This window comes from Ailuropoda melanoleuca, chromosome 14, assembly GCF_002007445.2.
Source record: "Ailuropoda melanoleuca isolate Jingjing chromosome 14, ASM200744v2, whole genome shotgun sequence".
Taxonomy (NCBI): Eukaryota; Metazoa; Chordata; class Mammalia; order Carnivora; family Ursidae; genus Ailuropoda; species Ailuropoda melanoleuca.
The window spans coordinates 15,287,217-15,309,500 of record NC_048231.1 but is presented as its reverse complement, the minus strand read 5'-3'; the positions used below and the strand labels follow the sequence as shown (position 1 = coordinate 15,309,500).

At 56.5% G+C, this 22,284-nt stretch overlaps 1 protein-coding gene across 2 annotated transcripts in view; it reads left to right on the top strand.

Moving 5' to 3' along the window:
* The window catches only part of LTBP2 (latent transforming growth factor beta binding protein 2), a 106,795-nt gene that overhangs the window by 79,115 nt on the left and 5,396 nt on the right, over positions 1 to 22,284 (top strand). Inside the window, exons 14-31 of one of the 2 annotated variants that reach the window (XM_019794629.2) lie at positions 741 to 780; positions 1,533 to 1,643; positions 3,795 to 3,923; positions 5,051 to 5,179; positions 9,269 to 9,388; positions 14,256 to 14,375; positions 15,460 to 15,582; positions 15,814 to 15,939; positions 16,383 to 16,508; positions 17,246 to 17,368; positions 17,468 to 17,593; positions 17,975 to 18,097; positions 18,790 to 18,921; positions 19,197 to 19,322; positions 19,892 to 20,035; positions 20,892 to 21,083; positions 21,204 to 21,287; positions 22,013 to 22,141. In XM_019794629.2, coding sequence (XP_019650188.2) covers positions 741 to 780; positions 1,533 to 1,643; positions 3,795 to 3,923; positions 5,051 to 5,179; positions 9,269 to 9,388; positions 14,256 to 14,375; positions 15,460 to 15,582; positions 15,814 to 15,939; positions 16,383 to 16,508; positions 17,246 to 17,368; positions 17,468 to 17,593; positions 17,975 to 18,097; positions 18,790 to 18,921; positions 19,197 to 19,322; positions 19,892 to 20,035; positions 20,892 to 21,083; positions 21,204 to 21,287; positions 22,013 to 22,141 — 2,203 coding nt within the window. The remainder of the gene's footprint in view (positions 1 to 740; positions 781 to 1,532; positions 1,644 to 3,794; positions 3,924 to 5,050; positions 5,180 to 9,268; positions 9,389 to 14,255; positions 14,376 to 15,459; positions 15,583 to 15,813; positions 15,940 to 16,382; positions 16,509 to 17,245; positions 17,369 to 17,467; positions 17,594 to 17,974; positions 18,098 to 18,789; positions 18,922 to 19,196; positions 19,323 to 19,891; positions 20,036 to 20,891; positions 21,084 to 21,203; positions 21,288 to 22,012; positions 22,142 to 22,284) is intronic. The other variant, XM_034643199.1, reaches the window with a different exon arrangement.

The following is a 22,284-nucleotide window of genomic DNA, read 5'->3' as shown; positions in this document are numbered from 1 at the left end:
TGGCCTCAAACCACTTCACACCCTTCCCTGTGCCCAGGACTCCCCTGTAAAGAACCGAATGTCCTCCTAGAGAAACATTCCAGAAGAGTGCACCTGATTCTTCCCTCACCCGTCTGCCAATCCCTACCCTGTCCCCTGCTCCTCCCACCCACAGACCTGACTGTCCCCAAACACGGTTTCTCCAGGGAGCTCCTTCTCTCCCTGGAGAATTATGTGTTGTCCTCCCAGACCAGAGTTCTCCGTCTGTGTCCTCACAGCTCCCAGAGTGCCACTGACCCTCTGTCATCCTCTGTCCCTTCTCTCCTCCTGGGTCACTGCCACTAACTGCGAGCTGTGGTGAGGGACACCAGGCCTAGGGTCTTGGCCTCACCACACATGTCCTGTGACCCTAGGGAGGCTAGTGAGCCTCGAGCTTCTGTTGCCTTATCTGGGCTCATGGCATTGAGACAATTGTCAAGCAGTGCAGATGTGACACCAAGCAGGCAAGCACATACTCCAGCTCACTTACTCATTACAACCGACTGTCACAGGCTAGTTGAGCAGATTAGTTAAGACAGCGGACATAAAGTGCTGGCAGAGTGCCCAGCACATAGGAAGAACTCATCAGGAGCTGGAAGGAACGAGAAGGTGAATAAGTGAGGTGGCCAGGAAGCCTGGAGTCAGGGGTGAGTGTGGCAGAAGAAAGCACATCATGGGGGTGACCAAGGAACCCACAGTGACCTTCTCCTATGTCTGCGCAGGTCACAACCAGTGCTACCCAAGTACCCGCCTGGGTCCCAGGTGAGTCTCTGCTCCTAGCAGCTCCCAGAAAACAGACGGGAGGGAAGGAGGCACCATAGAGTTTGTACCATGGGCAAATACATGGGGCTCAGAACACGTGAGGTCGTGGATGGCGTGACCCGTGAATCCTTTTTTCGGGGCGCTCTGTCCACCCAAGGCACTGTAAGGTCAGTGAAAGACACTGAGCTGTTTTGCAAATATTTCCCTAGCCTCAGCACCCTTTCTGCATTTCATGGGGCCACTCAACGGATAAACGAGACCAAAGCAGAAGCGCTGGCTGAAGCAGGGGCCGGTCAGGTCCCCAGAGCCCTTCCCCCACAGCCTGTCTTCCTATGGGAAGCGGCTGGAGCTCTGCAGAGCCCAGCTTGCTGAGGGTCCCTGGAGTTGAGGACAGGGCACTGTCCAGGGGCTCTGTCTCCACCAAGCCAGTTGGCTTTGAACAAGTGGTCATTTCCACAAACCGGTCTCCTCACCTGTAAGATGGAAGCTGAGACTGGCTGTGCTCAAGGACCCATTTAAAGCTGTCAGATTCTCTGACTATCTGGAAACAGGCTAAATTTCGGGAGCCTGGGAGGCAGAAGGGCCAACCCACCCTAGGCGCCACTCCTGGTTCTCCAGTCGGAAGCGCAGGAGAGGCAAGGGTCACTGTCAGTATCTCTGGAAGGAATGCTGTCTGGGGGTGGGAAGGCAGGCGGCCAAGGGGCTGTGGCCCAGCTGCTCTCCTCTCTCCATCCCCCTACCCCACCCCCCAGGAGATGCCATAGAAAGACCAACGCCACCACTTCCTGGACTGGGGATTCCAGACAAGGAAGAAGAGCACGTGACAACCCCCGTGGAGGGGCTGGTGGCCCTGGGCCCCTCAGGTACCCACCGTCGGCCTGGGGAGGTGTGGCTTGTCTCTCCCACAGAGGCACGGTCTCCAGCGAACTCGCGCTCAGGCTCAGCGCCCCTGGCTTCATCTCCTAGGGTGCCCCTCGTGAACCCAGGAGTCCTGTCAGGAGCACAAGTCAAGCAGGGGAAGAGAAAGAGAAAGGAGGTCTTGGGATGCCTCTTATTCGGAGGCTTTCTAGAAGCATCCAGGGGCCCTCTGGAGGAAGGGCAGCACAAGGAGCCTCCGGGAGCCTGGCTCCTCCGGGCTGTTGACCCTGAGTCAGCTGAGTGCCCTGGCAGCGGGCAGCCTCCTGCCCACAGGGACGGCCAGCTTTCGGGAAGGAAAGTGGTTCTGTTCTCAAGGTTGTTTAACTGTCTGGGAGCCTGCGTTCCCCCTCTCTGGCCGGCTACAATGGTGAGGGGGTGTGGTGTGGGGGAGACCGCTGGCAAATCCACCTTGCTCTGGAATGTGCCCTCCTCAAAGCCTCATTGTTTGGGGCCTTGGTTCAGGAGAAGCAAAGCTGGTGATGCGGCAGCTTCTCCCTGTGCACGTGTGTGCTCACGTGTGCGTGCCCTCACGTGCGCCCTCGCGAGAGGGCTGGCTGACCTCTTCACCTCACAGACCCAGCTCACCTCAGGGGAGACAGGTAGTCCTGGATTTCTTCCGGCAGAGAGAGAGCCCGTGCAGCCCGATGGAACCGTCCAGAGGGTGTGCGGTGGCGGAGGGGTTGGCCCTCCCAGGCCTGAACCAGGGTTTCCTGCTGCCCTTTCCCCGGCCCTCTCTCTGTGCTCAGTGCACTGCTCCAGGGCGGCCCCCTCTGCTGGGCAGGCAAGAGGCGCTGGGTGGAGGGGCTCCATTGGGGATTCTCTGACAAGAAAAATGGGTCTGGGGGGGATTGGGGTGGGGGGGGCGGTGAGAGGCCGGAGGAAGAGCCCATGTAGGGCTCTATGTAGGGGGACAGAATCCCCCCTCAGTCACCACCCACAGCTTAATCCCCCTTCTCCCCTGCCTTCCCCCAACCTCACTCCTCTGGGAGGATATTTAGAACCAGGCAGGGGGTCCCCAGAAGCCCCCGGGGCTGACACAAACTTGGAGCCAGGCAAGCTTTGCAAACAGGCCAGTGCACATTCAACTCAGTCCAATTTAACGAACGCTGTGAGGCCCTGCTGTGGACAAACGCGGGCCTCATCCGCTCCCTTGGGTCTCCGGGGTTCCCTCAGTGCTGTGGGGAAGGGCAGGGGAGCTGTGGGCGGCTGGGCTTATGCCAAAGACCTCAGGGCAGACACAAGGCTGCAAGTGCCTTTCACGCACATGTTCAATACGTGTTCATTCAGCACGCTCTAAGTGCCAGGCACTTTTCTAGAGTTAAGGATGCAGTTCGAAAAAGCTAGCCTCTATGCAGCCTCAGTGCCAAGTCTGGCCAAGTCAGCAAACTGTTCCTGAATTCAGCGTGTCTCCCCATCTTTTACCCCATAACCACCCCCAGGGCAGTCCCTGTTTGAATTATTTCAACAGGTTTCTAAGAGCCCCCTGTGCCTCCCCCCCCCCACCCCAGTCCATCCATCAGCCATCTGCTGCCTTTCTGAGCAAGATGAGTGGTCTTCCTGAGATTGCTCTGATCATACCCCACCTTGCATGACCCCCTTTCTCATAGGCCTGTCTCAACATGGCATTCAAGGCCCTGCTCAGTTGGCCCCAGCCCACCTCTCCTCTCTCCCTCTGTCAGGGCTCCCTCAACACCCTACTTGCCAGCTCTGTCTGCCTGGGGAAAGGGAAGGGAAGCTCTGGGGACTGTGGGTGAGAGCCATGCCCTTATTCAGGGAGAGGGCAGGCTGGAGGCCTCAGCAGGGGGGGGCCCTTTGCTGAGACACAGTCCAGTGGCACCCACTGGGTCTTAGCCGAAGGTATGCACTACTGTGAGCTCCATCCTGGGACTTGGGGTCCTGGGAGGGGTGCCATGGGGTTTTATACAAGGCCATGCTACACATGGACATGTGAGGGTCCAACCAAGAATGGAGTGAGGCTTCTGTGGGTCTTCTGGGCCCCTGTGCCCTGCCCCCCCCCGCCTACTCCACTGCCCCGCTCCACTGCCTTCGTCTATCCTCGCCCCACCATAACCTCTGCTTTGCTCTGTCTCCCACAGGCATTGACAGATGTGCCACCGGAGCCACCAACATCTGTGGCCCAGGAACCTGCGTGAACCTCCCAGATGGGCACAGTTGCATCTGCAGCCCCGGCTACCAGCTGCACCCCAGCCAGGCCTACTGCACGGGTATGCACAGCAGCGTCCTGGGCTCACTCAGTGGCTGGGGACAGAGTCCAGTGTCCAGGCAGCAGAAGGTCCAAGCAGTGCCGTGTGGTCAATGAGTTGAAGAGTACTAGCCCTGCAGACAAAGCCAACCTTAACCTTGGGGAGACAAGTCTCTGGGAGCACCATCTAATGATCTCCAGACTCCAGGAGAGTGCGAAGCCACCCCCGGGCCCCCTGACCAGTGCCTGGAGCCCTCAGCTCTGAGATCAGCCCACCCCTCCAACTAGCCATCTTGCCGCCTCCAGACCAGACCAAGGCCTACCGCAGTTGGAAATGTCTCCACTAGTCCCCCCCCAAGAGTTTGACACAAGAGAGAAACATCCACTGTGCCTAGAAGGAAAGGAAGTGATCAGGGGGCCACTGGGGGAGGGGGACATGGGACAGGGAGGAAGTGCTGGGCCACTGCCCCAGGCCCTTGGTGCCTCAGTGGGCCCAATGAGCAGACTTCGTGACCCCAGCCTTAGAAATTTGTTTTTTATTATGTCAGGTAGCCAGCATAAGTACATCATTAGTTTTTGATGCAGTGTTCAATGATTCATTAGTTGCGTATAACACCCAGTGCACATCATAACACGTGCCCTCCTTACTACCCATCACCCGGCTACCCCATCCCCCACCCCCTCCCCTCTTAAACCCTCAGTTTGTTTCCAGAGTCCATAATCTCTCAAGGTTCGTCTCCTTCTCTGATCTCCGCCCCCTTCAGTTTTCCCTCCCTTCTCCATGCTATTCCTTATGTTCCACATCTGAGTGAAACCATATGATAATTGTCTTTCTCTGCTTGACTTATTTCACTTAGCATAATCCCCTCCAGTTCCATCCTTTCTGATGGCTGAGTAATATTCCATTGTATATATGAACCACATCTTCTTCATCCATTCGTCTGTTGAAGGGCATCTTGGCTCCTTCCACAGTCTGGCTATTGTGGACCTCAGCCTTAGAGATTTTTCATCTCCCTGGCCTCCTCCACTCCCTCATTCCCTCCTTGACCCACAGCACCATTTCCTCTCCAGCTCCTAGCATGGGCAGGTTGCTGGCCAGTGCCCAAAGAAAGATCTCCCTGACCTCCCTCCCCACCTTCCTCTGCTCAGATGACAATGAGTGCCTGAGGGACCCCTGTGCGGGAAGAGGACGCTGCGTCAACCGAGTGGGTTCCTACTCCTGCTTCTGCTACCCTGGCTACACGCTGGCCACCTCAGGGACCACACAGGAATGCCAAGGTAAGTGAGCCTGCCTGCGTCCCTGGGATAGGCCCAGGACCCCACACGGAGTGTTGATGTGGAAGAGGACCCAGGCATTCACAGAACCCAGCCACTGCACTGCAGTGTGTGGGCCACAGGGCCTGTGAGAACAGAGACTCAGGGCTCTGGCCTGGACCTGAGTGGAAGCCAACCCCTACGCTGAGACCAGACCGGAAGGAGAGGTTCACATCTGAAAGACAGCAACATTCACCAAGGCTCCAAGGAGGTGTGGCTGGAGCTGAGAGTGTGAGGGGGTCAGGGGGCATGGCTGGAGATGAGGACTAAAAGTCCCCAAGTTCTCAGCAACTAGGAGCTGCTTTTGTCTTGGGTAAGGAGGGCGGTGCGTGAGGACACTGGTTGGGACTCCTGGCAGACAGGGGAGCAGGACCGCCTTTGCAAGAGGGTCCTCAGCAGCTCGGAGAGCCTGCACATCTCTCCGCTTCCCTGGGACGGCGTGGCCCCCGCACAGGGCCCTGAGCAAAGCAGCTTCCCACAAAAACCATTTAATGTCCAGTATTTGCACTGAGATAGAAAGCCTTCGCATACATTTTTATGAATGAGCTCACAGAGGATATGACGCAGCGCTTTCCAGGCAGTGCCTTACGACGCATAACCAGCTGGCACACTCACCTGAGGATGGCATGGCTGTTCTCGAGGCTCACGTGGCTGGTTCTGGCCTGGGCAGCCCAGTACTCTCTCACAGTCCCTCTCTGGAGGCCAGGAAGCTGTGCGTCCTCTCATGACCTAACCCCCCAAAGATCTGGTCTGCAGAGACCAAGGCCATGCAGGTCCCCTCACCTGATACCAGGAAAGGGGAGTAGAGGAGAACAACCAGCTAACTGGAGCAGAGTGGGGGAATTACACGTGTCCTTCATTTGCGCCAAGGGTTAAGCACCTACGTGCCAGGTACCATGTGAGCTCTGGCCCCTGCAGTGAGTCCGGCGTGTGCGTGTGGTGCTGTGGGATCTGGTGAGGAAGCAGCTGGTTCCCCACGGAAGGATGCAGGCAGGTTTCGCCAAGGGAGTGTTGGAGCTGGGGCGGAAGAGGCCCGGGCACCATTTCATGAGCACTTCTGTGTGCTGGCACTGTCCTAAGCCCTCAATCATATGAAGCTCATCATCCCACCCCCATGTGGTAGAAAGCCTTACCCCGTTTTATGGTTAAGTAAACTGAGGCTCGGAGAGGTGAATGGAAATACCCAGGGGCTGCATACCTAGTTGTGGGAGAGCTAGAAACAGAGTCGAAATCATTCTGGCCCCAAAGCGTGGTTTGCTTCCAACACGCTCCCTTATGCGCAGTGAAGCAATGGAAGAAGTAGAGAGTGTTCCAGGGAAAGGGAACCATTCCTCCGGAGAGCAGGGTGGTAAACAAGCTTGGCCAGCTCCGGGAATAACGCTAAACCCAGTGTGGCTGGAGTGTGGGCTCTGTGGAGGAAGTGGCAGGAGCTGAGGCTAGTTCGTCTTGAGTGCCAGGCTGAAGGGTTTGGACACCATCCTGCAGGCAGGGAGCGGCCAGGTGGCCACGGCACTCAGGGTCTTGACTCAGCGCTGCTCAAAACAGCCTGGAGGTTGTGAGGGGAGAGGGTGGGGGCAGGGGGCTTCTCTGGGCTTCGTTGCATCGACAGGCATTGTAGGTCAGGGGCCCTGCTGTCTTCAGGCCCAGCCTGGGGCACCAGCCAGCGACGAGCCATGGCTGCTGCAGGGAGTGGTGTCACCAGGCCGGGATGTCTATGCCCCAGCAGCTGGGGAGAGAGCCCCTGGTCAGCCGCCAGTGCCTCTCCCTGTGGGGCTCAGCTGCCACTTGATGGGACCTTACCCAGAATAACATCCACTTTCTAAATTTTGCCAATCTTATAGAGCAGTATCTCATTATGTAATCATGTATGAATTATTTCATTAACTTATATAATTAATTAATATAAATTATAACCATTTCTGGAATTAAAATTAATATAAGTATAAATAATGGATTGATATAAATTCTTTGAATATTATTTTTTAAAACATTTCCTTTACTAATAAGTATAAGCATCTCTTCATACTTTAGCCGTTGGGTTTCCTTATCTGAAAATTGCTTGTTCCTATTTTTTGCTCAGTTTTCCAGCAGTGGCTGGTTTTTCTTGCAGCTCCTGGGGAGTTCCTTATATATTCCAGATACTTGCCTGGGTTTAGATATTGCAACTCTCTCATCTCATCCTCTGTTCACTAACCTTAACCACATGTCCATCTTTTAACAGAAATCTTTAATTCTGACATATTGAAATTCACCTTTTTGCCTTATTTTTTATGCTTTTGTGGCTTAAGGAGTCCTTCCCCACCCCTAAGCTACAAAGATATCCTTCTACACTTGCTTTCACTGAAGTTAGAGTTTCACCTTTTACAGCACGCTTGAATCCATCCGGACTCCAACTCTGCATGGGCCTTAACCTCTGTTTTTTTCAGTTCCCCTGCCCATTTTTCTCCACAAAGCAAGTCCGTTTTCTCAGCCTCAGCCCCGGCCCCGCCGGTCCGTGGGTTCTTTGTCAACGGCCCACACGCAGCTCTGCCTCTGAGTTCCCTTGCCTTGTCCACTGGCATCACAGCTTCTCAATGAGAGGACTAGTTATTTCAGAAATGCATAGAGAGTTATTAAAATGCAGGTTCCAGTGCTGCTTGGGCAGAATCTCCGGATGTGGGCCTGGGGGGGGGTGCGTTTTACCCCTTCTGCCAGTGATGCCACTGGGCACTACAGTGTTACAAAGTAAAAACACTGTCCATGAACAAATGGTCAGTATTCCATTCATGCAACAAGCACTTTAGGGGGTTCTGTACTGGGGACGTTAGGTTAATAAAGGACATTCCCAGCAGTCGGGGAGAAAAAAGCGAGTAAATGAATAGTTACTATAATGGCTGGGTCCTAAGGGAACCCTGGGAAGAGGCAGATGGGTTGGAGGGGAGAGGTCTGCCTCTCCTAAGAGATGAGTAGGAGAGAGCCAAGCTGAGGGCAGGAAGCCACTCCGGGCAAGTGAGCAGCACATGGCCAAGCTCAGAAGCAGGTCCTGTGTGGCTGAGGTTAGGCGGTGGGACCAAGGTGGGAGAAGCAGACAGGGGCCAGATCGTGAAAGATCTCACATGCCAGGCCTAGGAGATCAGATTTATAGGTATCAATGCCAGAGTAATAATAGCTAACATTTGGTCAGTGCTTCCCTTGGGCCAGGCAGGCACTGTGCCAGGCCCTTCACTTGGATTACCTCATTTAATCTGCTCAGGGACCCAGAGAAGAGTTTGAACCAGTGCCGAGGGGGTGGGGGGCAAAGATAAATGCTCTACTGGTATGATGTGAGGGCAAGGGATGGGGAGTGGCCAGACCAACCTTGAATTGATCAATTGAACAGTCCTTGAAATGGGGGTAGGACTCTGCTGACCACTGAGGCAAAGAAAGGTACTCCACGTGGAGACATCTCTGTGAACAAAGGTTTGGTGGCTAGACCGGGGGGATCAGCAAACAGTAAGGCTGGGGCCAGTGGCAGAGGTCTTGCAAGCCAGCCTGAAACAGCAGGGAACCCTAGTAGGGATTTAGGCAGGGGAGTGGCATGACCCAGGTAGGGCTTTTGAGCCACTGTGGGGCACCAGGTGCTCTGGGACAATGGAATAAACCACCTCAGGAGATCCCAGCTGCCTGAGACACTCGCTCTCCAGCTGCTCAATCCCTAACTTTTAGGAAGGCCATCAAGAACTCGAGGAGCAGGCCTCTGGAGGAGGGACTGGGGTCAGGAAGGGGACTTTATTGGCCTCCTCAGATCATGCCATCTGGACTGCCATCTGACCTCAGGACCAGCCCTTGCCTCAGGGTGAGGAGACAGCTTTGAGGGTCCCCAAGCACCCCCAAAGTAGTGTCCGCTGGGAGAAAGGAACTCAGGGGTTTGCGGGGGCCTGGGAGCAGAGGGGCGTAGGAGCCCCCACCAGCCACGGCTGCAGCAAGGACGCCTTTCCTGCATGGGCCTCGGCACGAACGTCCTCGTCCTCTGAAGAGATGCCCCAGGACTCCCTGCAGGGCTGGCCAACTCAGGACTTTTCTGTGTGTTCACAGACGTGGACGAGTGTGAGCAGCCAGGGGTGTGCCGCGGGGGCCAGTGCACCAACACGGAGGGGTCGTATCACTGCCAGTGTGACCAGGGCTACATCATGGTCAGGAAGGGACACTGTCAAGGTAAGAAATGGGATAAGAGAGGGCAGCTGGCCTCCCCACCACCTCTTGGTCCCTCCCCGGAGGCTGTCTCCCCCCACCTCGCCTTCCAGCTTGTCTCCCACTGGGCCCCTTGATGCTGAGCCCACTCCTGGGGACAGAGACCTGTCTGGGAATTCATGAGTCTTTCCATCCCCTCAGTGATATTTTGGCCTGTCTGCCCCCCAATGCAGGGGAACACAAGCAACATTATGTACATGAGACCCCGGGAACATCCCTCCACACAACCCTTCCCCTTGCCTTGAGTCACACGGCTCTCCTATAGGACAGAGGAGCGGTTGGTATCTCTGGGAGGAGCTTGTGGCTACAGCCCTGACCTACTTGCTAAAGTTTGTTAGGCTATGAGCTCCTCGGGGCTGGACCCTATCCTTAGAGGACTCATGTGCAGACACCTGAGAAATGTGCATTGGACAAATGTTAGGAAATATAAGCCGAATGAGTGAATGAGGGAAGAATGAATGCGTGAGCCCCCATCCTTGCTCCGTTTCCCGGGCCCTGCCAAAAGGCGGCCGTGACATTGCCAAGTGATCTCCTCACAGGCTGGCTTGAAGCTGCTACTATCATGCCAGCTCCTGGCAGCTCTGCCACCACCCCCTCCCTGCCAGGCTGGGGCATCAAACGCTTGCAAGAGGCCTGGGTTATGTGCTAAGACTGGCTGAGACAGGAATGAAGGGGGGTAAAGCAAGGTTCTTTCTGGGAAGAAATCTTGCCCTTGACCCGAGTTTAGGACTAACCACCTGCCAGCCTCCAGGTTTTTCCTGGCCAGGACTTGCCTGGTTTCACAGGGTCCTGGAGGTGAATACCTTGCGAAGGGAGAGTGCCCCTTTCCAATGCCATTACCAAGGAAGCCAAATCCGGAGTCCTAGAAGGTCTTAGCAAAGGAGAGAGGTGGCTGGGGGTGGACAGATGGCTCTCTATCTGCACCCCCCAAGGGTCACATTCTCTTCTCAATGCCTCCCTCTCGGTGCTCTCCCTTTAATACCCTGGCCTACACACAGTCAAAACCAGAATGCACTCTCTTTGTTCTCATGAGCATGATGGAGTTGGAAAGCCTGGCATTTTCCAGAAGAATGGAGAGTGAAGGGAGTTAGCTTTTGATGGGTGCCTTCTATGTGCCAGGAGCTGTGCGAGGACTTGATTAACTCATTTTAGCATGACAACATGACAAATTTGACATCAGACTTTATTTAAAAAAAAAAAAAACTAAAGGAGATGAACCAAGAAAATACCAGGACATTAAAAAGATCAGATTTATACTAAGCAGTCCATGTTACAGGCATAGGCTCTGCTGGAGATGGGCCTGGGTTTGGCTCTTGACATCTGAAAATGCAAACCATAATGCCCATCTCAGAGGCCCTTCTGAGGACCAAATAAGCCAATATATACAAGACCTGCAGAGCACAGGGGGTAGCATTTCTGTGTGAGGGCCCCATTCTTTTTCACCCCTAGACCCCACCCCCACCCCACGCTCCAGGTCACGCCTCTGGATTGTCCCCTTCCCTCTGGGAGGAAAAGTTCCAGACACACACCTCGGCTGGGAGGTCAGGGTGGGTCCCTGGCCCCGGGGAAAACACTCAGGCTGCGGCAAGACAGCCTGATGTAGCCAGCAAACTTCTCCAGGTTTCCGTCAGGAACCACAGACCCAGCCGTCACCCTGGGAGCCCGGTCAATTTCCTCTCCCTCTTTCTTCTCGCTCCAACTGAGAAACCACTCTCTCCACTTCAACTCAAAGTCTCTGGTGGAGGGCCCGAGCACTCTGGACAGCGGCCCATCCAAAGTCTCAGTGGCATTTCTGTCATACCAAGACTCTGGGTTCCCACGAAAAGGGGTTAGACCCCCTAGCAGACTGCCAGGCCTTTCCTGTGCCCCAACCGCATCCAAGTTCTCCCGAACTTCTGGCCCCGGGGCAGCCTCCCGCTCCCGCCCTGTGCTCTCACAAGGAGCAGGGATGGGCACCCTTACATTTCCCCATGCGAAGGCTGAAGCCCAGCTTAGAGAAGCTCCAGGATCCTTGCAGGGTTCACACAGGTTGGCAAGCTGGGCCTGGGGCGCCTGTCTCCCTGGGTCTCCTGGGGTCTCTTCAGCAGCCTCATAGCAAGAGGGTGTGAAGTTTTAGTCATGTGGTCTCAGTCTTTGGTGAGCAAACATGTGTTGAGCACCAGCTGTGTCCCAGCCATGGGCTAGGAACAGAGCGATAAGTGAGGCGGATAGCTCCTGCCCCCCAAAGACCAAGCTATTAGAACTTACCAAAATATATGGTAATCTTAGATTAAAATTCAAACCCTAGACTAGGCAGAACAGCCTGGCTCCAGTCCACATACCAAGCGGTTGGTGGAACAGCCTCAGGACTTCTGGTGACGTTAGCATCTGTACCCTCAACCCGGACCGGTCAGAAGTAGGATGTGCTTCATCTGGAATCTTTATCTGGCTCCTTTCGATGGGCCTGGATGGCTCTGTGACAACCACTTCCATTTGGGAGAGCCTTTCCCTGGCTCAGGGGGCGACTGAGGGCTGCTGTGATCTTCTGCCTTCCCTCCCCGCTCGCTGACAGACCTCTCACCTACACTCACTGGGGGCTCTGGTCTGAGGAAGAAAGCCAGCAGTGCGGGGATAGACTAGGTTATGCTGCATGAACAAGCCACCGCAGCCTTCGTGACTTCGAACACAGCAAAGTTTATATCTGACCAGTGCCACGTGTCCATCATGGGTCAGCGGGGGGGTCGTGCCCCATGTTTCCTGACTCTAGAACTTGCCGAAAGGAAGAGCCGGTATGTTGGACGTGGCCAGTCTCCATGGAAGAAAGGAAGAGCACTCTTCAGAGTGGCTCACGATTATGCTTTGATCCATAAGTGACATACTTCATAGCTCATAGCCAGCCCTAGTGCCCTGGTCCCACCCAACCACAAAGAACCGGGGGGCACAAGCCCACCCTGGCCAGCAAGGGGAGAGCTGGAGTCCTTAGTGGTACATCAGTGCCACGAGTGGCCTAATGCCCAGCCTAAGACACCTTGTGCACCACCTCCATGAACATGCCCAGAACATCTGGGGCAGGGCAGACATCAGGGCTCTTCACTCCTGCCAAATCCAATCTCTTTCCTACACTGCCTGCTCCCTGCAGGAGAGATCCGAAGACTTCATTTTGCTCAGCGTGGTCTTAGAAAAGTGTCCTCACCTCTGCCTCTTTATCTCCTGAAGCAGCAACTGCCTATCATTCCCAGTGGCTTTGCCCGTCCTCCTCCTGCACCTCAGCCAAGGCCCCGGGGCCACGGTGCTCACCGCTCTCTCCTGGTCGGCCCGAGTCAGTGGTCCTAGACCCGTCCAGCCCCCTCCTCTGTCTCATTCTCTCCATCCCTGTCTTTACAGGAACCCTTAGAATAGGTTAGCCCAGTGCCACCACAGCCCAACCAAGGGCTCTTGGCTACCCTCTTTGGAGGAGAGCCTTCTCTCAGTGTCCCCAAGATTGCCTGGGGGTTCTGGGTATCTCCTTGCAGATCCCTACCTGAATCACCACCTGCCCCGTGTATATCTTCCTCTTGTGGACCCTCAGGGTGAAACTGTGGCCTTGAGAGGGTCCCGGCTCGCTCCCTGGGACAGAGGGCTTTGATGTGGCCTGAATTCTGCAGACCAAGCCACCTCGAGGGAGACTCATTTTTGCTCTTCACTTCAAGGCCCGTGTCCTGTTGTGTAACAACAGCTGCTGGCTTTCCTTCCGTTGCAGAAAGCCTGTACTCTGACCCTTGGCCCTGCCTCCTACATTTCCTCCCCGGGTGCTGAGTAGCTCTTCCTCTTGGGCAGGAGGGCTTCCGAATCTGCCTAAGCTGGTGGACTTCCTCCAGGGGAATGACGATTACCCGTTTAGGAAGAGTAAATCTTGTTTTCCCTGGAGCTCAGTCAACCTGTCTGTCACAAATAGGGACTGGGAGCCTCAGCACTGAGCCAGCAGCACACCACGTCCTCCTGCCAGCCCAACCCAGAGTTCAAGCCCTGTGTCATGACCTCCCTAACTCGGCGCACGTCCCCTGTGTGCCTTGAGTGATGGACTTCCAGATATGCCAGGTCACATTGGGAAGAACACTGCCTGCAGCCCCTGGGAACGAGGTCTCTGTCCTCCTTCTTGCTGTCATTCTCCTAGGACTGGCTGCTCCTCTCCCTCCTTGGGTCCCCTCTTCCCCTTGTTTGTGTGATTGGTGCCCAGGCTCATCTTTTCTGACTCTCTCCTGGATCTCACCAGAGTGGGTGCTGGGAGCCCTACATGGTTCTCATTGGAGCAAAAGTCTCTCCAGCCAAGAAGCCTTGCCAGCCTCCACCCGTGACTCTGCATCAGTCTCAGGGCTGGTTTGGGCCACCTCCGAGATGAGGGGTCATCCTCAGTCCTCTTCTCCTGGTGCAGGAAAGCCTATCCAGCCTCCATTGTCCAGCTGGCGATCTGTTCCAGGGCCTCTGGGACCTGCTGTGCCAAGCATGCACGATCTCAGTTATGTAGAGGAACGGGATTCACCCAGGCAGAAAGGAAGGCCCTTCCCAGCGGTCCAGCTCACAAAGCACAGCTCTCCCACCCTCCCAGAGCTGGTGGTGACCACGGCCTCTTGCCCCACCCAGGGAGTCTCCCTTTCTAAAGTTCTTCTATCTCTTTCTTTTGTCTGGGACAGTGGGTGGGAGGTGGAGCTGGGAACACTGGACAGTGCTCACTTTTTCCTAGTTTCCATCTTACAGAACCTGGCATCCCTCCCTCTCCCTCACCGAGGGCAGGGTCAGGGATTGGCTTCCTCACAGAACTACCCATGCGCTGCAGCTCCCAGGGATGACCAAGGGAGGGGATGTTATTTTGCAGATATCGACGAATGCCGTCACCCTGGCACCTGCCCCGACGGGAGATGCGTCAACTCCCCCGGCTCCTACACTTGTCTCGCCTGCGAGGAGGGCTACAGGGGCCAGAGCGGGAGCTGTGTAGGTGAGGGCTGCTCGCCAAGCAGTGAGAGGGCTGTTTGGCCTTGGGACCTCTGGTTGAGCCCACACACAGGGAGCGAAAGAGACGGGCAGAGGGGAGTGGCTTGGAGGCTATTGTCCTCCCTGACCTGGCTGGGTCCCCACATGACGCTGGCCATGAGATGGGTGTGCTTCCGTGACTGCCGCTCTGCCCTCTGAATCAGCTTGGGTGGGGGCCCCTCTGGCTCCTTGGCCGTGTCCATCCGGGAGCTACCGCCTAAGGTCCCAGAAGCTTTTGTGGCCGGATCCTGCTGGGTAGAGTGAGTTGCCAAGAATCTTAGGAAGAGGCTGACTCTGATGGTGTGAGCTGGCAGCCCAGTCCCGCTGTGGTTCCCGGGCAGGAGGGGCCTTCAGCTCTTCGGCATTGCCACAGCAAAGTCTAACAGCAACACCTAACTGAACAGGGGGTGCTCTTCTCCCCCCAGAGGGGGCTGCATGTCAGCTGTAGAAGGGATGTTCTTTCCCACTCAGTCCCTGCAGGAGGAAGGGCCCAGGGTTCCGAGTGCCAGGAGGGTCTGAATTGTGAATAGATGCTTTGAGGCTCTGGGGAGGGCGGGCATTTCCCAGGCCCTTGAGACTGCCACTCAGCCACCCAGGGATAGACTGGCCTGTCTCTGCATTGCCCACTCGCCTACTGAAGCTGGCTGTTGGGCTGGGAACGTGGAATCATACCAGTTTGGTTGGCAAGTAGGCGGCCAGAAAGGTTTAGATCTACTGTAAGGTGAGTCAAGGGTCTTGGACAGGTCATTCCGGGTATCCTCAGAAGGGCCAAGCCAGCCTCAGGGCTGGGGGACCTGGCTCCCTTTTCTAGGACATACGCAGAGTGCTGCGTGTTACTAGAGCCGCAGTGGGCTCAGGCGGGAAGGGACCCTGCCCTCCCTCTGTGGGTGGGGCCAAGAGCAGGAACAACCTCACCGCCTTCCCAGGGTGGCCCATGCCCCCTCTGAATACTGATTGCCCGGCCTCATCATTAAGATGCCCTAAGCCTGACAATGGGGACTGTGTGAAGGACAGGGGCCAGCTTGCCATCTTGGACCTCTCGCCCACAGATGTAAACGAGTGTCTGACCCCCGGGGTCTGCGCCCACGGAAAGTGCATCAACCTGGAGGGCTCCTTCAGATGCTCTTGTGAGCAGGGCTACGAGGTCACCTCAGATGAGAAGGGCTGCCAAGGTACGAAGATGCTAAAACACCCTCCTCTAGAGACCAGTCAGCCTGCAGCTCCTTTCCTCCGCACACTCCCTCCTAATCCCGCCCTGGCCCCGCATCCCTAACCGCGCTGACCCAGCCACATATCCTGCCAAGACCCGTCCTTCGCCCTCCCCCTGCCCACCTGTCAGTTTCTGGCTGTCCTGCCATATCTGTCCTGCAGAGCCCCACACAGAACTCAATGGCCTGTTTCAGATGTCGATGAGTGTGCCAGCCGAGCCACGTGCCCCACGGGCCTCTGCCTCAACACCGAGGGCTCCTTCACCTGCTCAGCCTGCGAGAGTGGCTACTGGGTGAACGAAGACGGCACTGCCTGCGAAGGTAGCCCTGGGGAGGGGCTGGCGGAGGGGGACCAAGAATATAGGCCTTCTTAACTCCCAAAGAACACTCCATTTGTCCCCCAGCTTTGGGCTGATGCTGAGGGTCTCCAGACTAGACTAGAGGACCCTATAAGTGGACTTGGCCCCAAGGAGAGCGTCTATTGTCATCATCCCCAAGTTTGGAGGTGAGGACAGGAGGGAAAAAAGGGAGTCACAGAGACAAGAGGGAAGCTGATGGTAGAACTGCCCCCAGAGCATTCTGGGATGAGGGGTACCAGGGTTGCCCCCACAGAAGGCCCACAGCAGGCGCCTGCCCCTCCCCAGGGGCCCGGAGAGAGTCACAAGCTCAGAGAGGGAGGCCAGAGGTGTGGGGAGCTTCCCAACCTGCCAGGTAGAAGGAGCCCTCCCAGGCCCCCAGGGTGACCGGCTGGCTGTCTGCCCCAGACCTGGACGAATGCGCCTTCCCGGGAGTCTGCCCCTCGGGAGTCTGCACCAACACCGCCGGCTCCTTCTCCTGCAGGGACTGTGAGGCGGGCTACCGGCCCAGTGCCCTGGGCCGCACCTGTGAAGGTGAGAGCCTCCTTGCCCCAACGGGGTGCTCGAGACTACCCCGCCCCCCTGTAGAAAAGGGAGTGACCAGACACCGCAGGGGCTGCTTCTGGGCCAGGGGCCCCTCTGTCCACCTTGAATGGGCTAGCTGGGGACACATATCCTCACCCCTCCCTCCACAGCGGTTGGAAAGACCACTGCAGATCTGGGTCTAGGGGCCAGTGCGCCACTGGATCGCCAGCTCCAGGGGAGTTAGTTCCACATGCAGCCTACTGGGTTCTTTGTGAGGGTGGGAGCTGCGAGCGTATTTTGGAACACGTCGGCCTGTGCCAGGCAATCTGCAGGCCGACTTCAAGAACCTAGTTTCTGGGGCCTTCTCAGGTTCTCAGGATCTGTTTCCTTCATTGATTTCTCATTTGTTTTCCCATTGCTTCTCAGTAAAATCTGAGCTGGCTCAGCCATGGTAAGGGCAGTGGGTTTGGCCCCCCCAGGCCAGGGGTGCTGGGAGAGGCTGCGTGTCCCCAGGGCACCGTGTGGGCAGCGGGAGAAGCCCAGCAGCCAGAGGCAGAAGCGGAAGGAGCCGCAGCCACGCTGCTCCCCAGAGGCTCCCTTGCCAGCGGTGCTGCTTTACAAGAGGATGATGCCCCTCTGGGTCCAGACTCCCCAGGCAGGGGGCAGACCCTCGGGAGGTTTCCCGTTGGTTCCTGGCCTTGGGAGGTGCCGCCACGCGCCACCTTCCTCCCCGTGTGACCCTGCAGACGTGGATGAGTGCGAAGACTTCCGGAGCAGCTGCCAGGGAGGCGAGTGCAAGAACACGGCTGGCTCCTACCAGTGCCTCTGCCCCCCAGGCTTCCAGCTGGCCAATGGCACAGTGTGTGAGGGTGAGTGGCTCCGCATCCCCGTCGGGGCCTGCGGGCACAGAGTGTAGGGGGAGGTGGCAGCACGCCTGGGAGACGCCACTGCCTACCTTCTCCTTGCAGACGTGGACGAGTGTGTGGGAGAGGAGTACTGTGCACCCCGTGGCGAGTGCCTCAACAGCCATGGGTCCTTCTTCTGTCTCTGCGCACCAGGCTTCACCAGCGCAGAGGGGGGCACCAGCTGCCAGGGTGAGAAGCCAGCTTGGCCATGTCCACTTGTCAGCAGCAGGGGGCGCCAGAGGCTATGTCTGGACTGAAATAAAGCGCTTCCGGCCCCACCCCGGGGATGGGAGATGGGAGACTGAGCGATGACAGGGGGCCAGGTGTCAAGAAGGCACTGAGTCTTTCAACAGGGCCTCTCCACGATGTCTGCGACAGACAGGTGCCCTCTGAACCCTCTGGGTGTCACCCTTCTGCCCTTGATAGTGCCCCAGTGCCAGGGCTCCTCCCCGCAGCTTGGCCTCTGGCTTCCAGCTCTTCTGGCCCTGAGCTGCTCTCTGGATCTCCTCTGGGCTGCTTCGGGCCCCCAGGCTCCGTGGCTGAGTCTGCTGACAGACGTCTCTATTCTAGATGTGGACGAATGTGCGGCCACAGACCGGTGTCTGGGAGGACACTGTGTCAACACCGAGGGCTCCTTCAGCTGTCTGTGTGAGGCTGGCTTCCAGCCCTCCCCAGAGAACGGGGAGTGTGTGGGTAAGGGCTCCAGGGGGAATGGACAGGGTGCTGCCCCGTGTCTGCCCACCTCCACCCCTGCCTGGTCCTCCGCTCCCCGGGACCAGGCACTGCAGCTTGCAGGAGGCAGAGCACTTTCCAGATTAATCATCCAATGGGTGATGCATTCATTGAGGCTCTGCTGGCTCAGGGCCTATCCAAAGATGACAAAATGAAGATAATCATAACCTTGTGCTAGCAGAGCACACAATTGAGTTTTTAAAGCCAAATGGATCCAACTGACATTTATTAAACCCCTGCTAGTTTCAATGTCTTTTGTTAGGACAAATAGACAATTATGGACAATGTTGAAATTGAGCAAGGGAGACAGATACGAAGACAATTTTCTGCAACACACTTTGGTGAAGGTTTTATATAAAGAGAATCATCAAGGACTCTGCTATAGGGAGAAGGGGGTGGGGGAAAGGAGTGGCACAGGCAGCTAGGAGCTCAGTGCTTTCCTAAATAGCATGTAGTTCTCTACCTAGACAGTCATCGCTGCTGGGTCAGGAGACATGATCCAGAACTTGACGTGTTGGAGCTGAGAGGAGTACAGTAATTTTTAACAGATCAAGGACCCCGAAGGTTGTGGGGCATGACCCTGTAACGCCGAAGAGGTGGGGCCAGAGCCGTGACCTGCCCATTTCTGTCCCCTCTCTTGGCTCTGGGGCCAGATATTGACGAGTGTGAGGACTACAGGGACCCGGTATGTGGGGCCTGGAGGTGTGAGAACAGCCCCGGCTCCTACCGCTGTGTCCTGGGCTGCCAGCCTGGTTTCCACATGGCTCCAACTGGAGACTGCATTGGTGAGTAGGAACGGGGAGGGCTGAGGACATCTGCTTTTCACGTATTCAGCTAGAAACGACTTTGTCCTGAGGACCCCTTCGTTGTAGCTGTTTGAAGTTTGCATGTTTTCCATACAGCAGGGCTTGCACAGAAACTGAAGAGGAATGTTAATGTTGGAGTGTTCTTGTCCTGTGTTTAGAAGTCCCTTTTCACAGACCTTGGTGTCAACAGACCAAGTGTTCCCAGCAAATAGAGCAAGAGCGCACCCTACCCTCTAGTCCCCATTGTCCCACAGACATAGACGAGTGTGCCAACGACACCATGTGTGGGAGCCACGGCTTCTGCGACAACACCGACGGCTCCTTCCGCTGCCTCTGTGACCAGGGCTTTGAGACTTCGTCCTCTGGCTGGGACTGTGTTGGTAAGAAGCCTGCAGCTAGCCAGGCTAGGGGTCAGGGAAGGGAAGGCCCGTGGGCCCTTGGGCCCATCTCCACAGATCTTGGCTGTCCTCGAGAGAGCCCCTGGGCCCTCCTCCTGAAATGTTTAAGGTCACACAGCTCCATAATAGGTCATCATAGAGTGGGCAAGGAAGGGTGATTTCTGCTCTACCCCACAGCTCGCACCCTCCCCAGCTCGGTAGGAGAAGCATGGCCACGTTCTACCAGCAAGGGTAGCGAGCACAGTAGTGAAGGCGCACCGCCCTTCCAGAGACCTTGGTCTCCAGAGGCACGTCTGGAGAATGTGCAGAGGAAGGAATCCCATCCTCTTGGTCCCTTTAGTGACCCTTTTCTGCTACCCTTCTCCTTTCTCCCTTCTCATGCTCTCTGCTCATCTGTCCCCCCTTCCCGCTAACTCCCTTCTGCTCTTGCCCTGAGACCTAGCTGGTTTCTTTTGAGGGGATGAGAGGAGGATCTGCCCACAGGGCTGGAGGCAGAGGGCCAGGGGGCAGAGCTAGGTCTTCACCCACAAGCCTGTCCTCGTGCCTGGCAGACGTGAATGAGTGTGAGCTCATGCTGGCGGTGTGTGGGGCAGCACTCTGTGAGAACGTGGAGGGCTCCTTCCTGTGCCTCTGTGCCAGTGACCTGGAGGAGTACGACACTCAGGAGGGGCACTGTCGCCCGCGGGTGGCTGGAGGTGAGCACACCCCATACTCTACCGTCATTATGCATGATCGCTCTGCGGCTTACAAAGCACTTCCGCTCTCCAGCTGCTGAGAGGGAGCCTGGGCCGGGCTATGTGAGCAAGGGTGCCACTTAGGACTGGAGTAGAACAGAGTGAGGAGTCAGAGTATGGCAAATGTCAAGACGAGAGGACGTCTGTCCCAGGCCAGGGAATATCCAGGAGGCTTGGGGCTGTGACAACCTTACAGGGGGCTCAGGAAGAACTGATGCCAGCTTAAGGTGCCTAGGGAGCTCAGACTGAGCCTCAGAGGGACCCCAGGGAGCCCTTTGGTGAGGGAGGCCTTGTAGCTGAGCTGAGCCTCACTATCCCCTGCCCACTCCACCCCAGAGCTGTTGGGTTCAGCCTCTCACGCCAGCTGGCCTCCTCTGACTTGGGGAATAGAAAGTAGGACCAGGAACAAGGAAAGGTGGGAGGGGCTGGAGTACAGTGTGAGCTGAGGAATGGAGGGGCTGCCCATATGGCATACCATGTGCCCCCACAGACTGGGGGTACCTCCTATACTGGGGGCAGCAGGGAGCTATACCAGAAAGAGCAGGGATTTGGGCGCCAGAAGAACTGGGGTTAGTGCCATTTAATAGCTGGTGGCCATGGCAAGTCACATAGCGTTTCTAAGCCTCAACTGCCTCATGTGTAAAAGGGAGCTGAGAATATAATGCCGTCGAGAGCATCAAGTGAGACAATACAGGTAAAAGCATGTTGTACACTGTGAAGTGCTATATAAACATAAAACCTTGAAAATAAATTCTAAAGCTAGGGTGCCCCAGAGGGCCAAGGACAGACAATAATAAAGGGCATCTATCACACACAGGTCAGAGTATTCCTGAGACCCCACCAGGGGACCACCCCCCAGGCCCCATTCGCATGGAATGCTACTCTGGGCAGGAAGGCCAGCTCCCCTGCTCCAGCCTTCTGGGCCGGAACACCACACAAGCCGAGTGCTGCTGCACCCAGGGCACCAGCTGGGGAGATGCCTGTGACCTCTGCCCAGCTGAGGACTCGGGTAAGGTCCCCAAGGGTCCCAAATCCTCAATGTCAGCTCTGTAGAGTGACACTGAAAGAAGGGGAGATAGGAAGAGGGCAGAGCCCTTCCGTCTTTAAGCTTGGATGCCTCCCTGCACAGCTGAATTCAGCGAGATCTGCCCTAGTGGTAAAGGCTACATCCCCGTGGACGGAGCCTGGATGTTTGGACAGACCACGTACACAGGTAACCGCCCTAGACACCCTCATCCCCAAACCCCACTCACCTGAGTGGGCACAACCTGGTCCTCCAGGAGGCCCCGGGGGAAGTTCCACATGCAGCCCCAGCCTCCCAGGTCGCTCCCCTCGTTCCTGTCCCAGGACGGGCTGACTACCCGCGGATTTGCAGCTGGAAGTTCTGACCTGAGCCCCTCCTGGAGGTGTCCCTACAACCCGACCTCAGTTTCTCTGCTCCCCCGAGGCTGAACCCTCCAGAACAAACTATGACGCCATGACTAACCCAGTCACGGGGCCCAGGGTCAGGGTGGGGAGTACAGCTGTACAGAGACAGCTGCTTATCCCCCTGGCCCCACTTACAAAGCCAGAAACTTCGGGGAACCCACACTCAAAGTGGGTAATTCAGGTATGAGCCCTTCAGTGCCCTAATCCTGAAGCTGGAGACGTTAACAGAATAGAAACAGAAGTGGCTTTCCTTAAGCGCTTGCTATGTGCCAAGCACTATGTAAGCACCTACCTGTATTAACCTTTTAATCTTCGTAACGATAAGAGGTTAAGTAGTAGTAGCCATATTTTTTAGGTAGGAAGCTGGCAAGGAGAACGCAAGCAAGTTGCTCAGTCACCTGACTACCAAGTGGGAGCACCAGGATTCCCACCCAGCGAGCCTGGCTTTGGAGCCCCTAGGCTTAAGCTCTGTTACCTCTGGCTTCTCACCGCGTCTCTGCCCTCCCACAGATGCAGATGAGTGTGTGATGTTCGGGCCCAGTCTCTGCCAGAACGGCCGCTGCCTCAACACGGTGCCCGGCTACATCTGCCTGTGCAACCCTGGCTACCACTACAACGCTATCCACAGGGAGTGTGAGGGTGAGGATGCGCCCTAGCCCTCCCCACCCCACCCCCGTCCACTCACCCAGCCCCTGCCAGCCAGCCCCATCCTGGCTGGGAGTTCCCACGGCAGCGGGTGGGCCGGAAGTGAGGGGAGCTGCGGGGCTGTCAGGGCTTGTATG